This window comes from Callorhinus ursinus, unplaced genomic scaffold (assembly GCF_003265705.2).
Source record: "Callorhinus ursinus isolate GAN/ISIS: 27379988/994484 unplaced genomic scaffold, GSC_fseal_2.0 scaffold18, whole genome shotgun sequence".
In the NCBI taxonomy this organism is placed as follows: Eukaryota; Metazoa; Chordata; class Mammalia; order Carnivora; family Otariidae; genus Callorhinus; species Callorhinus ursinus.
In genome coordinates, this window is record NW_027397080.1 from 5580933 (window position 1) to 5595789 (window position 14857).

The 14857-nt window shown below is 41.8% G+C and overlaps 1 protein-coding gene across 7 annotated transcripts; it reads right to left on the reverse strand.

Annotated features, from left to right (window-relative positions):
- Window positions 1-1294: 1294 nt before the first annotated feature.
- ZFP69B (ZFP69 zinc finger protein B) lies at window positions 1295-13560 on the reverse strand. Of its 7 annotated transcripts, XM_025855881.2 has the most exons (6): window positions 12863-13560; window positions 11972-12387; window positions 9918-10003; window positions 7836-7962; window positions 7477-7572; window positions 1295-3440 (listed from the first exon to the last, which is right to left on the reverse strand). In XM_025855881.2, the coding sequence occupies exons 2-6, from the start codon at window positions 12096-12098 to the stop codon at window positions 2272-2274; spliced, it is 1605 nt and encodes a 534-aa protein (XP_025711666.1). In that variant the 5' UTR covers window positions 12099-12387; window positions 12863-13560; the 3' UTR covers window positions 1295-2271. The 7 variants fall into 7 exon arrangements, with proteins under 7 accessions (XP_025711666.1, XP_073758913.1, XP_025711665.1 ...); XM_073902812.1 differs by lacking the exon at window positions 12863-13560 and having other exon boundaries at window positions 9918-11698; window positions 12240-12847; XM_025855880.2 differs by lacking the exon at window positions 12863-13560 and having other exon boundaries at window positions 11972-12847.
- Between the last annotated feature and the right edge of the window lie 1297 nt (window positions 13561-14857).

Sequence of the window (14857 nt, forward strand, 5' to 3'; positions counted from 1 at the left end):
TCTTATTGCCACCTTGGCTAATAGACAATTATTTTTAATTTTTTTTAAAGATTTGAGAGAGGGCGCCTGGGTGGCTCAGTTGGTTAAGTGACTGCCTTCGGCTCAGGTCATGATCCTGGAGTCCTGGGATCGAGTCCCACATCGGGCTCCCTGCTCGGCAGGGAGTCTGCTTCTCCCTCTGACCCTCCTCCCTCTCGTGCTCTCTATCTCTCATTCTCTCTCTCTCTCAAATAAATAAAATCTTTAAAAAAAAGATTTGAGAGAGAGAGAGCAGGGGGAGGGGAGAGGGAGAGAGAACCTCACGTAGACTCCCCACTGAGCATGGGGCCTGACACAGGGCTCGATCTCATGACCCTGAGGTCATGACCTCACCTGAAACCAAAAGTCAGACGGTCAACCAACTGAGCCACTCAAGTGCCCCAATTAAGTTTTTAAATGATCTATAATCTTACTTAGGCGTGTACTTTAAAATCTTCTGATATTTCAGATAAACTTCCCAAAATTCAACTACTAAATGAAGTCTTTTTGACTAATTAGGCTTATTTGGTATGTCAAGTCACATGGGAAACACTGTCAAATAAGTGATGATAAACCTCCTCAGGTTATATTATATGGTTGAATGCTAGAACTATTCCAGAAATTATATAAAATGTCTAAGGTTTTAATATGACATTATAGCAGAACACATCAAAAGTTCCAGCAAAGCAGGGGTGCCTGTGTGGCACCCTTAGTCATTAAGCGTTTGCCTTCAGCTCTGGTCATGATCCCAGGCTCCTGGGATCAAGCCCCGCATCGGGCTCCCTGCTTGGTGGAAAGCCTGCTTCTCCCTCTCCTATTCCCTCTGCTTGTGTTCCCTCTCTCGCTGTGTCTCTCTCTGTAAAATAAATAAATAAAAATCTTTTTAAAAAAAAAAGTTCCAGCGGGGCGCCTGGGTGGCTCAGTCGTTAAGCGTCTGCCTTCAGCTCATGATCCCAGGGTCCTGGGATCGAGCCCCGTATCAGGCTCCCTGCTCTGCGGGAAGCCTGCTTCTCCCTCTCCCACTCCCCCTGCTTGTGTTCCCTCTCTCGCTGTGTCTCTCTCTGCCAAAATAAATAAATAAAATCTTTAAAAAAAAAAAAAGTTCCAGCAAAGCAGATTTAAAAAAAAAAAAACAAAACAACCACCCTATCACCTTATATGACCAATCACTATTCTTGCTGTGCTTGCTCAGGGGCAAGAGGGGGACAGTTATTTATGTAGTGTATAGCAGGAATGGTAAACTGCAGCTCTCAGGCTAAATGCAACCAAACACCAATTTTTTGCATGAAGTTTACTGTTTATTGGAACAGAGCTACACCCATTCATTTAGGTCAATGGTTTTCAAGTACTTCATGAGTACAATCTTGACCGCCAGGGCACATCTAGCGACATCTGGAGACATTTTTGGTTGTTACGGGGCAGGGGGGACACTATTGGCATCTGTTACTGGCAACCTGTGGCCAGAGACACTGCTAAACCCACTGTTGTGCACAGGACAGCTGCCTAAAACATCTGGCCCAAAATATCAGCAGTGCCAAGGCTGAGATACCCTGGTTTATAGGTCTCTCTGGATGTTTTTGCACTAACATTGTGAGTTGAGTGGTCTGACAGTATGACCCGCAATATGACCCACATATGACCCACAATACCTAACATGCTTACCATCTGGCCCTTTATGAAAAGTTTGCCAATTCTCTACAAGAAACCATAAAATATACTTAAGTTATTTCATGTGTAGTAGGTTATCTATCAATTCTAGAAAGGTTCCTTTACATTATTTCTTCTAGAAATGAGCCAACCAGTATTTTTTTATACCTCTTCTAGCCATATAAAGGTCTATAGTAAAAAATTACACTTTATATTTTATTCTGATTATTTAAGGGATATTTAAAACAGTGATTCTCAAAAGCCAATCCAAGTATCAATAATTTGCCATGATGAACTTTTCACTGGCCCATAATGAAATGAGAAAAATAAAGACAAATTTGGGAGATTTTCATAAAGCTAACTTAATTCAATGTTAAGTATTATTCCTAATGATTACATCCTTCCTATATTTAAAAATATTAAAATGCCCTTTCTTTTCTGAAGCAATGTTGGTAAAAGGTAGTTTCTTTAATATGGCAAAACTGATAGTTGTAACATTGGATCAAGTCGTTAAAAAAATTCATTGCTTCTTGAAATCCAAAAGTCAGAAAACCTCTGATTTAGAGGCTTTTGTTCCATTATGAGGATTCTTTGATGTTGAACATGTCACATATCATTGCTGAAGGTATTTCTTAAGTGTGTTTTGCAATGTCTAATAAGTGATGAACTACAGCTGAAGGCTTTTCCACATTCATTACAATCGTAAGGTTTTTCTCCAGTATGAATTCTCTGATGTTTAGCAAAGGATGAATCATGCCTAAAAGCTTTCCCACAATGACTGCATTCATAAGGTTTCACTCCCGTGTGGACTCTCTGATGAATAGAAAGATGAATTCTCTGGCTAAAGGCTTTCCCACATTCCTTACATTTATATGGTCTTTCCCCAGTATGAGTTCTCTGGTGTTGAGTTAGGTACGTGCTATGGCTGAAGGTTTTACTGCATACATTACAAATGTAGGGTTTCACACCCGTATGAATAATCTCATGTTGCCTAAGGTGTCTAATCTGGAAAAATGCTTTTCCACAATCTTTGCAGGTGAAAGGTTTATCTCTAACATGAGTTCTCAGGTGCTGGATCAGCCCAATGCTCTGGCTGAATGCTTTCTCACATATGCTACATTCATAGGGCTTCTCCCCAGTATGGATTCTAACATGTTGAGTAAGAGATGATGGATGTCTGAAGGTTTTCCCACACTCCTTACATTCATAGGGTTTCTCACCAGTATGGATTCTCTGATGTGGAATAAGGGATGAACTTTGGCTAAAGGCTTTTCCACACTCTTTACATCGGAAAGGTTTCTCTCCAGTATGAATTCTCATGTGTTCTGTAAGGTGAATGAGCTGTTTGAAGATTTTTTCACAAATATTACATTCAAAAGTTTTCATTCTTGTATAACTCCTTGAATCATTGATCAAATCTAAATTGTATCTACTCTTCTTTCTAGATATATCATATTTATGGTCTTTTTTTCTTGGAGGACCTTCTGGTCCAGGAATAACTTTTGAGCTCACATTAATACTTTTCTCAAATCTGTTAGATTCTCGGCCTCTCTCCTGGGTGAGTGTTTCCTCGTGGGTCAAGGGGATCTGCTGCTCACCCATTCCTTGGTTTTCCTGGTGGCTTTCTAATTTATCACATTTGGAGACTCTTCCCAATGTGGAATATATGGTGCTTCTTCTCGTGGACTGTTCCTTCCTTAGGCCATGGTGTAATTCTTCCCCTGAAATATCATTCTTTAAGGTTGACTCCCTGGTTTCTGTTTTATTCTCCAAGTCTGAAAGAAATCCCAAAATACAAATGACCCACATTCAGTGCACTTTATTTTTTTTTAAAGATTTTATTTATTTATTTGACAGAGAGAGAGAGATAGCAAGAGCAGGAACACAAGCAGGGGGGTGGGAGAGGGAGAAGCAGGCTTCCCGCTGAGCAGGGAGCCTGATGCGGGGCTCAATCCCAGGACTCTGGGATCATGACCTGAGCTGAAGGCAGACACTTAACGACTGAGCCACTCAGATGCCCCTTCAGTGCACTTTAAAAAATAAATGGCCATAGAGGGGGAAAATGAACATGTACCAAGCACAGAAACCTTGGACTATCTTAAATGTAGTTCTGCCCCCTTTAAAGCTAATATAAAAGGAAATGAAGAAATGGTCAAAAGAAAGAAGCTTTTAGAGTATGGAAGGGGACTTCCAGGAATTGGGAGGAGTTCATCCATGTGAATTCCAGAAGGAAGTGCACTAAGAAGAGAGCATTGTTGTAAGGGTAAATATCAAGAGATAAGATTAAGGAACACAGGATTCTAGTGCCATATCATCTCAAGTCCATAGTTCTACGACAAAATTTTCTCTATTAAAAAAAGTTTTTTTCAAGTATTTATCTCATACTTTCTACACATTAAAATAAAACATTAAATAATATAGGAGAATAGCCTCTCTCAATCTCATCTCCATTCCCTCAGTCTCTTAGGATTTTAGAATACATCCATTTAGATATTCCCAACAGTATGTATATGTGAATGTGTGCATTTATGTTTGTATGGTCACAAATACAAATCTGCACAAAAAAGGGATATATATAGTTCTGCATCTGTTTTGTTTTTTATTCAACTATATCTTATGGGCCGTCCTGTCTGTACATTTAGATTTATCTCATTCTTTTTAAGAAGCACAATGCATCCCACTGCATTCCACTGGTGGGTGTATCATAATTTGACTTTTCTTTACTGAAAAATATTGAGGTTGTCTCCAGTTTTTCATGTAATCATTATGCAAACATTTGTTTACACTCCTGTCAATATTTCATAGATTTACTAAAGAGGAATTACTGGGTTCTAGATATGTGTGCTCTCAGTAGACGTGGGTGCCCGTCCCAGTAAGTTCACTCGATTTTTATCAATCGTTATAATCTTGCCTATAACTGTATGTGTGAAAAATGGGCTTCTGAATTTGTGACACATTATTAACTATACTGTAAAATCTTAAAGGATAGAGACTATATAGTCTATCCATAGTATATATGGGACAATTGTTTTTGGAAGAGGGAGTTTCTCTAGTTTTTATTCTCTTTCTATTACCTTCCATCCATTCTGGACCCTGCCATCTTAAACTACAATATTCCCCGTTCACAACAAACTCCTGTTCCCCAGGATTTCTAACCTCACCTTAGTAATAGTACATATGAAGTGCTTGGAAATAGCTGGATAAATCTTGGAGTGGACTTAAAAAGCAAGTAGAGAGAGGGGTGCCTGGGTGCCTCAGTTGGTTAAGCATCCGACTCTTGGTTTCAGCTCAGGTCATGATCTCAGGGTTGTGAAATCAAGCCTCATGTCGGATTCCATGCTTAGCATGGAGTCTGCTTGAGATTCTCTCTCTCCCTCTTCCTCTGCTCCTCCCCGCCACTTGCGCTCCCACTCCCACTCTTGCAAATAAGTAAATAAAATCTTTTTTAAAAAAGCAAGTAGAAATGTTTATATTACTTATTACAGGGAATAAGGAGTCACTTAACTTTTTAGGGTAAGAACAAGAAAAATGTCATATTTCAAGAGGTCAAATCGGACAGTAACATTCAAAATGATTCAGAAAAATAATAAAACATCAAAAATACAACTAAAAATCATAGTAATAGGCATGAGATGATGGGAACTTGTCTTGGCACTGCATCAACAAAGATGAAGAGGAGAAGAAGGGGCACCTGGGTTCAGTCAGTTAAGCATTTGCTTTCGGCTCAGGTCATGATCACAGGGTCCTAGGATTAAGTCCTGCATCAGACTCCTTGCTCAGCTGGGAGCCTGCTTCTCCCTCTGCCTGCTTGTGTTCTTTCTCCCCCTCTCTCTCTGACAAATAAATAAATAAATAAAATCTTTAAAAATAGGGGTGCCTGGGTGGCTCAGTTGGTTAAGCGTCTGCCCTCAGCTCAGGTCATGATCCCAGGGTCCTGGGAACAAGCCCCGCATTGGGCTCCCTGCTCAGCGGGAAGCCTGCTTCTCCCTCTCCATCTGCCTGCTGCTTCCCCTGCTTGTGCTTTCTCTCTTTCTGTGACAAATAAATAAATACAGTCTTTAAAAAAAATAAAAAATAAAAATAATTTTTAAAAAAGAAGAGGAAAAGTGGATCTACTAGCAGGTAATATCGGAGAAGCATGAGAAATGAGGAAGCACTGAGAGTAGAAAAACATGATACATTCTTGCTGATACCATGATTTTTGGTCTTTGAGACTAAAAGAATAGGAGTCAGGATGAGAAATCTGCTTGGGAGAAAGGATGGTCTCTGTTTTCCGATGTATTGGGTTTGAAGTGACAACAGTGCATCTAGACAGAGATGTCCTAAATACCAGGGGTATGTGGGAATAGAGTTCATATGGATGTATGAGACAAAGATGAAAATATGGAAAATACAGGTGTCAAGGAACAACTGAAACCATCACAATGCATTTGTGGGCATTTGTGCGGTTACAGAACAGCAGCGTAAAAGACAGAGGCCCCTCAGGGATTGTGGCAGACACTGTTGGATATTCACCAAAATCTGTTCTTCCCATTTCTGGACACGCAACTACACTATATTTCCCAATCTTCCTTGATTTTGATTTGAGTGAAGGGACAAAGGTTTCTCCCACAAGTGACTCAGAGTGAAAAGTCACGTGAACCACTCCAGGCTGGCCCATTAAAGCTCCCAGATGGGACTCCTGCATGCTCTTATCCTGCTGCTGGCTATCCTTAGATGAGGAACAGGCCCTAGGGGATGGTGCAACCACCGTGTGGGAGAAATCTCAATCCCAGATCCGCTAGGTGGAAAAGAAGTGGCATTGGCCTAACCACTTCCCCAAGACCAGTGTATGAGCAAGAAATTCCTTTTCCGTTTGAGCCACATTTTAAAGTCGATCTGCTATAGTCATTTAACCTATCCTAACAGAGGTGGAAATGATGTATCTGCATTAAAAAGGATATTGATGAGAAGCACTGAAAAGGCAATAAGAGAGACAGAGGAGATAAAAATTATTAAACTGGCTGGTGGAGGAAAGGACAGATACCAAGAAGGTGGTGAGGTCTATGAACCTAACGCCGCTGTGTAGAATTGCGCCATAAGAACACAAACTGTGGAGTCAGGAGGATTCGAATTCAAATACCAGCTCCACCAACCAGGAGCTAAGTGATGCTGGACAAATTTCTTAACCTGTGAGCCTTCTTTTCCTCCTCTGTAAGATGCAGCTAACGTAGGCACAGGACTCACAGAGGCCACCTGGATGAACAGCTGTCATTACTGTTCTCAGATGAAGAAGGCTGTTAAAATCTGTTTGATTTGGTAAGAAGGAATTCTGTGTGGATTTCTCACACAGTCCTAAGTTATCTGAAATAAAAAGTTAAACTATACAAATTAAAAAGAGAATCAGAATTGAAACTATGATTACAGAGTAAGATTCAGGAAAAAATTTTAAAAGGAATTGTGAGAGTGAAATCCATGATAAAATGACATGGGAATCTGGTGAAAGGTGCTTCCTTAATGAGAGAAGACCCATGAATACCTGAATGGACAGGAGAAAGAAGCTATGATCAGGGCAAGGTTTGGAATACTGGAGAAAGCAAGAAAATCATGAAAGTCAGGTCAGGAGAATTAGTCAAGAAAACTAACCCTGAGGAGAAAGGCATCTCTTTCCCCACTAGTCCAGAGAAACTAATGAGAAGAGGCAAATGTAGGTGGTAATCAGGTTTCTCGGGGGTCCCATCCAGATAGTATGGTCTTCCCCACAGCCTGGAGAAGGCCTCAAGTGGAGCTCTCCAGCAAACATGACAAAGGCCCCAACTGTCTTGCTCTTACCTGAACTTGGACTTCCTGAAATCTCTCTCTCGATCAGCCATGGCTCTTCTCCTTTCTCCAACTGGGAAATCACACCAGGTTTGCAGAGCTGATATCCTGCTCATGAAAAAGAAAACACTGCATGTGCTGAGGTCAAAGAGCCATCCCAAGAATTTAAAGACAGTTCTTTGGTATTCAGGCCTGCTGAGGGGTAGAGTAGAAAGACCGGGGCAGAAAAGACCACAGCTATCCTGAACTTGCTGTTTAGAGGGAACTAGAAAGCTCTATCTCAACCCAAAGCCCAAGCATAGCACTTTGGTTAGAAACAAAGATTTTCTTCCAACAGGCAGGTTCTGGTTGTAAGGGGAACTCTTCCTTACCCACAGAGACCAGGTTCCCGTAGTTCTCCAGCATCACCTCCCGGTATAGATTCCGGTGAGCAGGGGCCAGGTGCCCCCACTCCTCCTGGGTGAAGTCCACAGATATGTCCTTGAAGGTCAATAGTCCCTAGAATATCAAATATGTTCCTTTTCAGTTCTAATATTGCCTACATGCTAAGAGATTCTAGCCAAGTCTACTTGGACACTCTCTTGAAAATTGGTTGGCTGACTCTCTGCAGGAGATTACAAACAATGCAGAAAGCATATAAGTTGTCTTTTGCAACTTATCATTTGGCTGAAGGAGAAATACTCATGAAATATTAAAGAAGATCTCAGAGCAGTTATATAATAATTTGGATTAAGGACAATAAAGATCAGGAATATTTGAGGAAAGGGAGAGTTCAAAAGAGGCTAACGCTGCAAGAGAAGACAGGGACCTTTGTTGGGCTGAGAGAATTGGTTAAAATGAGAACATTTCGGGTGCCTGGGTGGCTCAGATGGTTAAGTGTCTGCCTTTGGCTCAGGTCATGATCCCAGGATCCTGGGATCAAGTCCCGCATCAGGCTCCCTGCTCCTTGGGAGCCTGCTTCTCCCTCTGCTTCTCTCTCTCTCTCCCTTTCTCTCTCCGTCTGTCTCTCATGAATAAATAAATAAAATATTAAATAAAATAAAATGAGAACATTTCAGCATAGATAAAACACCATTAGCTGGGTATTTCTGTTAGTAAGAAAAGTACGTGAGAACAGCACATTCCTGGAGGGAGCATGAATTCTGCCTAGTAAGGAAGATTTGACCAAAGCAGATACCATGTTGTAAAGTACAAGAGCCTGTCATGTACGATCCACACAAATTAAATAACCATTTTATGGTTATTTTTAAAAATATCACCAAATGCAAAGAGAACCCAGAAGCCAGAAGACTAAGATAATAACACATTCCTTAAGTATAAAGATGACTCTACTGCTTTTTAGGTATTATAAAAAGTCTGGAAGGTATTTCAGGCCTATTGGGCTGGCAATAGCATCCACATTTAACCCATTAGAAAACTGAATTTGAGGAATGTTAAAGATCCGGGATTAAACCCTATACCATTGTTATTTTAAAAACTAAGATCATTCCACTATAAAAGTCTTCTGTTCTCTAAGAATATCTCCTTCTATATTGATTTTCTGTTTATTTTCTGAGGTTCCCTATGATTTGGGGGTTTGGTAGCACAGAGCTTTGCCTGCTGCCAGTGGTTTTCTGATTAGCTCATTTATGATACACAGACACTATTAAACTGCTCTTGGAAGTTTTCCTTTCTTTTCGGGTCAGCCTATTTAGTGTGTGCCCTTCATGACCTGCCAGTAACTTCTCTACTCATTTCCCTTTTCATCTACAATTCTGCTCCAAAATATGACCAGCAATCCTCTCTTAAAGGTCATTAATGAAGTGCATTACATCTCCAAGAATGTCAGAACCGCATTCTGTTAATTTTTAAATGTTGCTTAAAATGTTTTACATCTGAAACGAATGATGTGCTATATTGAATTTAAGTAAAAAAAAAAAAATGTTTTGTTTGTCTTTCCCCTAGATGACACTGTGAGGTTTCAGGGCAAGAACTACATTACATACTTTTACACACACACACACACACCAGGACAATTTTTATTTTTACTTTTTCAAATTTTTATTTAAATTCTAGTTAGAATATAGAATATAGTGTAATATTGGTTTCAGGAGTAGAATTTAGTGATTCATCACTTACACATAACACCCAGTGCTCATCATAACAAGTGCACTCCTTAATACCCATCACCCATTTAGCCCATCCCCCACGATTTTTCAATGTGTTGGATAAATGGCCAGAGGCTTGTCTGAAACAATAAGTTTCCTCAGGAACCTTCTATTATGGTGAATCTCCTATTATGAGGAACCGTCTACTATTGGTGGGAAAATTACCAGTGAAATCAATCAATGTGGGTTGGTTTAGAACAGGCTAAGAAAATCCAACCCAGCAAGTTAAGCCAAAGAAAATCAAAGTCCAAGGCTCTTAGAATCTGAGAAACAAGTTTAAGAAAGCGACAGGAAACTCCAACCCACCTGAGATTCCACTGTCGAGGGCCTAGAGGTGACTTCATCCCCGAGACTTTCTCCCTGGGTCTCATCAACATCCTGAGAGAGCAAAACTGAGATAGGAGAAGAGCCATGAGGTTTACATCTTCCCAAACAGAAAAACAGCTTGCAGACCTGCTGAACACAGCTCCTCTCTCAAAACATTCACAGAGAGGGACACTTAGAGCAACTGAGAGCAGACTGGAGCCTCCTTAATGAAAAGGAGCTACAGTGCACTGCTTTGGGCATTAATACTCCCCAATGGTCAACACTGGTCCAGAAGCACAGATCTACTGGGCCACTCCTCTGTTCAAAAATCCTCAAAGCTTCCCCACTGAGAAGAAAGAAAAATCCAAATGCTTTCCCATGGATTTCAAGATCCTCCATGACCAGTCCATCGTTGTTTCTCTACCCTTCTTCATCCACTGGACTCACCCACCCACATAGCCCCAGTCACCCTTCTTTGAACATACCTCCTACTTGGCGAAAAACTGAGATATCCTTCTGGACCGGTTCAGGTGAAGTTTTCTCAAACACTCTTAATGAGAAGAAAGCCTCCTCTTCCCTGTACTCTTCCAAAGCTTGTTTTTATCTCGGCTTAGATATCGATCTCAGACTGCCTCCTGTTATATTTATTTATATAATTATCTTCCTCAATTGAATATTAGTATGAATATATGGGTAGAAACTATCTGGTTCATTTTTTTTTTTCTATCTGCTAAAGTGTTAAGCATAACACCCTGCCAGGTTGCTAGAATTCCAATACTGGCTGAATTTAGGTATTAAAAATATGAACTAGGAATTAAGGCAAATAAATTGTTGTCCTTACCTTAAGGTTTACCTTGTCAATCCCCTGTATTTTCTTTAAACCAGAAGTTCAGCCTTTAAGCTCAATTTAAGACCAGGTTAAATATTTTGGCAGGAATTCTTCATGAGTGATACTAATGTGCTTTTTATTACACTACCCAGAAGACACAAAATATGAGGTTATCCCATCATTGACACATTTGGTTAAGAGAGTGACCACCAAGGGCACCTGGGTGGCTCAGATGGTTAAGAATTTGCCTTTGGCTCAGGTCATGATCCCAGGGTCCTGGGATCAAGCCCCACTACTCACTCCTGCTCAGTGAGGAGTCTGCTTCTTCCTCTCCCTCTTAAGTAAATAAATAAAATCTTAAAAAAAAAAAAAAAGACAGTGACCACCAGATATCGCCATTGGAAAAGAATGTTCTTTCCTTAGAATTTAGCAAGTAATTTATGGGGGCAATACTTAGGCACCCTGTGAATACCCTGCCCCATTAGCTTTTCAATTATTTCATTTATAGTAAAATAGCTTATCATTCCTTCTACTCTTTTTATTGGCAGATATTTTCTGTAAAAAGCTTTCCCTCAGCAATTGCAAATGATCTAAAACGCAAGGTAAATGCATTCTTCGTTCCCATAATAATTTATTTCCAAAGTGAGAAATCAGCATATGAATCACCACCACTGTTGGTTAATGAGTCTTCCTCCTTTCTCTATTTTAAGTGTCATCATGAACTTATGGAATTTTATTTATTCAAGGTGTTACAATCAATCTGTATACTTAACAGCCCTAAGTTTCTCCAAACTTGCCATCTTGCTGGTACATGTCCATCAGTCTTTGGACTCTTCCTTGCTTTCTAGCACAAGATACTCCAGGCTCACCTGGTGCTTTCCCTGCTGCCTTCTACTTCTGACCTAGCCAACAAGTGCCTGGACAGGTCTCTCATTTGATTCAAATTTCCTCACTGTAAAATAAAGAAAATTAGGCAAGTCTTCATTGCCCCACATGGGGAAAATGAAAAGAAATAACATATACAGTCATGACACTTAGATATTGGGTTCAGGTTGAACCTACAGTACTATTCAGGAAAACTCCAGGCCAGGAGCCATAATCAAGAACTCCAGAGACCTTTTACCCAATTGCCTCCCCAAGGGATGCTTCCGCTCAGCTGTCTACCTTCCTTCTCACACTAGAAGACGCTGCTTTTCCTCCTTCCCGCCAACCAGCCTATTCTCACCTTCTCCTTCAAACATCTTAGTCACATCCTCCCACAGGGGCGCCCCCTCCTTGGCCTTCTTTGGATGGCGCAACTTCACCCAGGTGCTGGCCTCCATGGGCAGGGTGATTAGGAGCTGCTGTAGCATGATGACTTCAGCACTCCTTTATGGGGCTCTCTGTCTCAGCCCACAAAGCAGAAGGTCCTATTTGGCTTGGCCACTTTTGATAAGCAAACTGCTGGAAACTCGGGCTTCCCAGTTGTGCTGGAGTCCTCCACTCTCGCGCACCTGGGAACATACAGTACCAAAATCCAGAGTCTGGACCTTTTAAATGTCTAGGCTCGCAAGGAACATCTCGTCCTGAGCTCTGTCTCCTTAGCAAACAGCTGGAGGGTCCAGGTTTCTAAGCAGCCACCTCTACAGCCGCCTGGTGAAACTGGACAGAAAACATTAGTTAGCAAAAGGATCTAGAAAGCTCAGTCGCACAGTCAAAATTCTAGAACTTACACCAATAGTGATTATTTTTTACAAAAGGTACATGGAGACGGTGGATATACACAGCCCAAACCACGGTACTGGTGTCATGAAGCACAAAGAGATGAATAAAGCTCAGTTCTTTGGTGTAGGTAGTACTCTGTTTAAACTAGTCTTGAAATTTGAAATCCCAAAGGCACTGGGCTTGAATCCCAGCTCCTTCGCTTCGCTTGGCCGTGGCAAATCACGGAACCCCTGCAATCCCGTCTCCTCCTTCAGCAACGGAGAGAATAAACCTTTCTCCAGGCCTGGACCTCGCGGTCTTTGAGCGCGACCCTGGGCCGCCGGGCGCACCACGCGCCTCGGGGGACCGCAGGCGGGGCGGAGCCGGCGCTTCCCGTCGCTCCCGCCCCAGACCCGGCGCAGCCCCCGCTCACCCCGCTGGCCGGCTCGCCACGCTCGCCCTCGCCCCCTCGCCCGGCAGCCGGCAGCCGGCAGCCCCCCGCGCAGCGCCGAGATGCTCCCACGTAGCGCAGCTGTGGCCGGTGCGCCTGCGCGTCAGCGGCCTCCGCGCGTGGTTCCCAGCGTCCTCCGGGGCAGCCTCCGGCTCGCGGCGCTTCCAGGCATGCTCGTCGGGAGGCCCTGTCACTCCGTCACTCCGTCACTCCGGGGTCGCTGCCGCTCCGGATCCCAACCACTGGGGATGCAGCCCCACTCCTGCGGAAGGAGACAGATCCGGTGCTCTTGTCCCCACCCAATCTACTGAATAGAGCCGTCTCCTTTCTGCCGGCAAGAGGCAAGCGAATGTTTCCATGGGGAGATTGGACACCCTTGACAAAAGGGAAACTTCTCTACCACCTTTTTGTCCAAACAACATTGCTTTAAACGAATCCATAGCACTTTTACTTCATATGTACGTAGAAAAGACTGAAAATGGAATGGAATCCTGTGTTTTATTAAAAGACTACCATGATCAGGTCGTTTTTGCGCTAGCATTCAATAAATTCTTATGTTAATTGCTTTTCTTATTTCTGAAATGCCAGAAAATACACAAAAGCAAGGTAATTATTACCTAGAATCTCATCAAGCAGAGATAAGCATCGCTAACATTTAGTGCAGACTTACCTACACAACCACCCGCCCACACACACACCCCATGTTTTCTTCATGCATTTTTATGTATTCTCTACAAAAATGATTATACTGTAATGCACTTTTCTTGGTGGGTTTTGTCTCAACAGAATAGGAGTACATCTTTTTTTTTTTTTTAAAGATTTTATTTATTTGACAGACACAGCGAGAGAGGGAACACAAGCAAGGGAAGTGGGATAGGGAGAAGCCGGCTTCCCGCTGAGCAAGGAGCCCGATGTAGGGCTCTATCCCAGGATCCTGGGATCATGACCTGAGCAGAAGGCAGACGCCCAACCAACTGAGCCACCCAGGCATCCCGGAGTACAACATTCTAAATACACTTCTACATCAATAGCTTACACAAACTTCAGAAAATAGAATGAAACTATGTACTTGCTAGCTGTTGTGGACTGAATCTTTGTGTCTCCCCACCCACCTCTGCAATTTCATATGTTGAAGCTCTAACCCCCTATTGTAGCTGTATTTGGAGTGAGGAAGTAATTATGATTAAATAAAGCCATAAGGGTGGGGCCCTGGTCCTATAGGATTAGTGTCTTGTAAGAAGAGACACCAGAGGGCTCACTCACTCTCTGAAGGTGCAGGCAATGAGGAAAGATCATGTGAGGATTTAGCAAGAAGGTGCCATCTACATGCCAGGAAGAGTTCTCATGCTAAACTGACCCTGCCAGACCTTGATCTGGAACTTCTAGCCTCACAAATGTGAGAAAATAAATTTCTGTTGTTTAAGCCACCCAGTCTATGATATTTAGTTATAACAGCCCAAGGAGATTAATGCACTTGGCATACAGTATTCACAGAGCATGAGGCTTTGTTCTCAGTGCATTACATATTTTAACCTGTTTAATCCTTGTAATACCCTCTGAGGCAATTCCCAGTTTGCAGATAAGAAAACAGGTTTGGAAAAATTAAGTAACTTGCCCTGCAATAAACAGTTTGCAGGTGGTGAATCCAGGCAGTCTATGCTCCCATTCACTGCCTAACAAAAACACTGCATGAAATAGAGTAAAAATGTTGGGGTAGGTAGTGATACATGGATGCACACTGTAAAATTACTTCAACTTTTCTGTATGTTTGAATATTTTCATAATAAAATGTTGGAAATATAGCTAAGAATAAACAAGAATTATGTGAGACATTATAAATAAAACTACAAAAGTTACTGATTTAAATAGAATAGTGACAAGCACCATATTCATGGATTGAAATAGAGCATTCTACATATGTCACTTTTCCTCCACTTTAATGCTCCTCCACTAAATCTCAACTTTTCTTTTTACTCA

Coding starts and splice junctions, on each gene's coding strand:
- ZFP69B (XM_025855881.2), bottom strand. CDS start 12,098: ATGCTACAGCAGCTCCTAATCACCCTGCCCATGGAGGCCAGCACCTGG. Junction 7,963..9,917: donor CCTCGACAGTGGAATCTCAG/GTGGGTTGGAGT, acceptor TTGATATTCTAG/GGACTATTGACCTTCAAGGA. Junction 3,441..7,476: donor TTCAGGAAGTCCAAGTTCAG/GTAAGAGCAAGA, acceptor GATTTCTTTCAG/ACTTGGAGAATAAAACAGAA.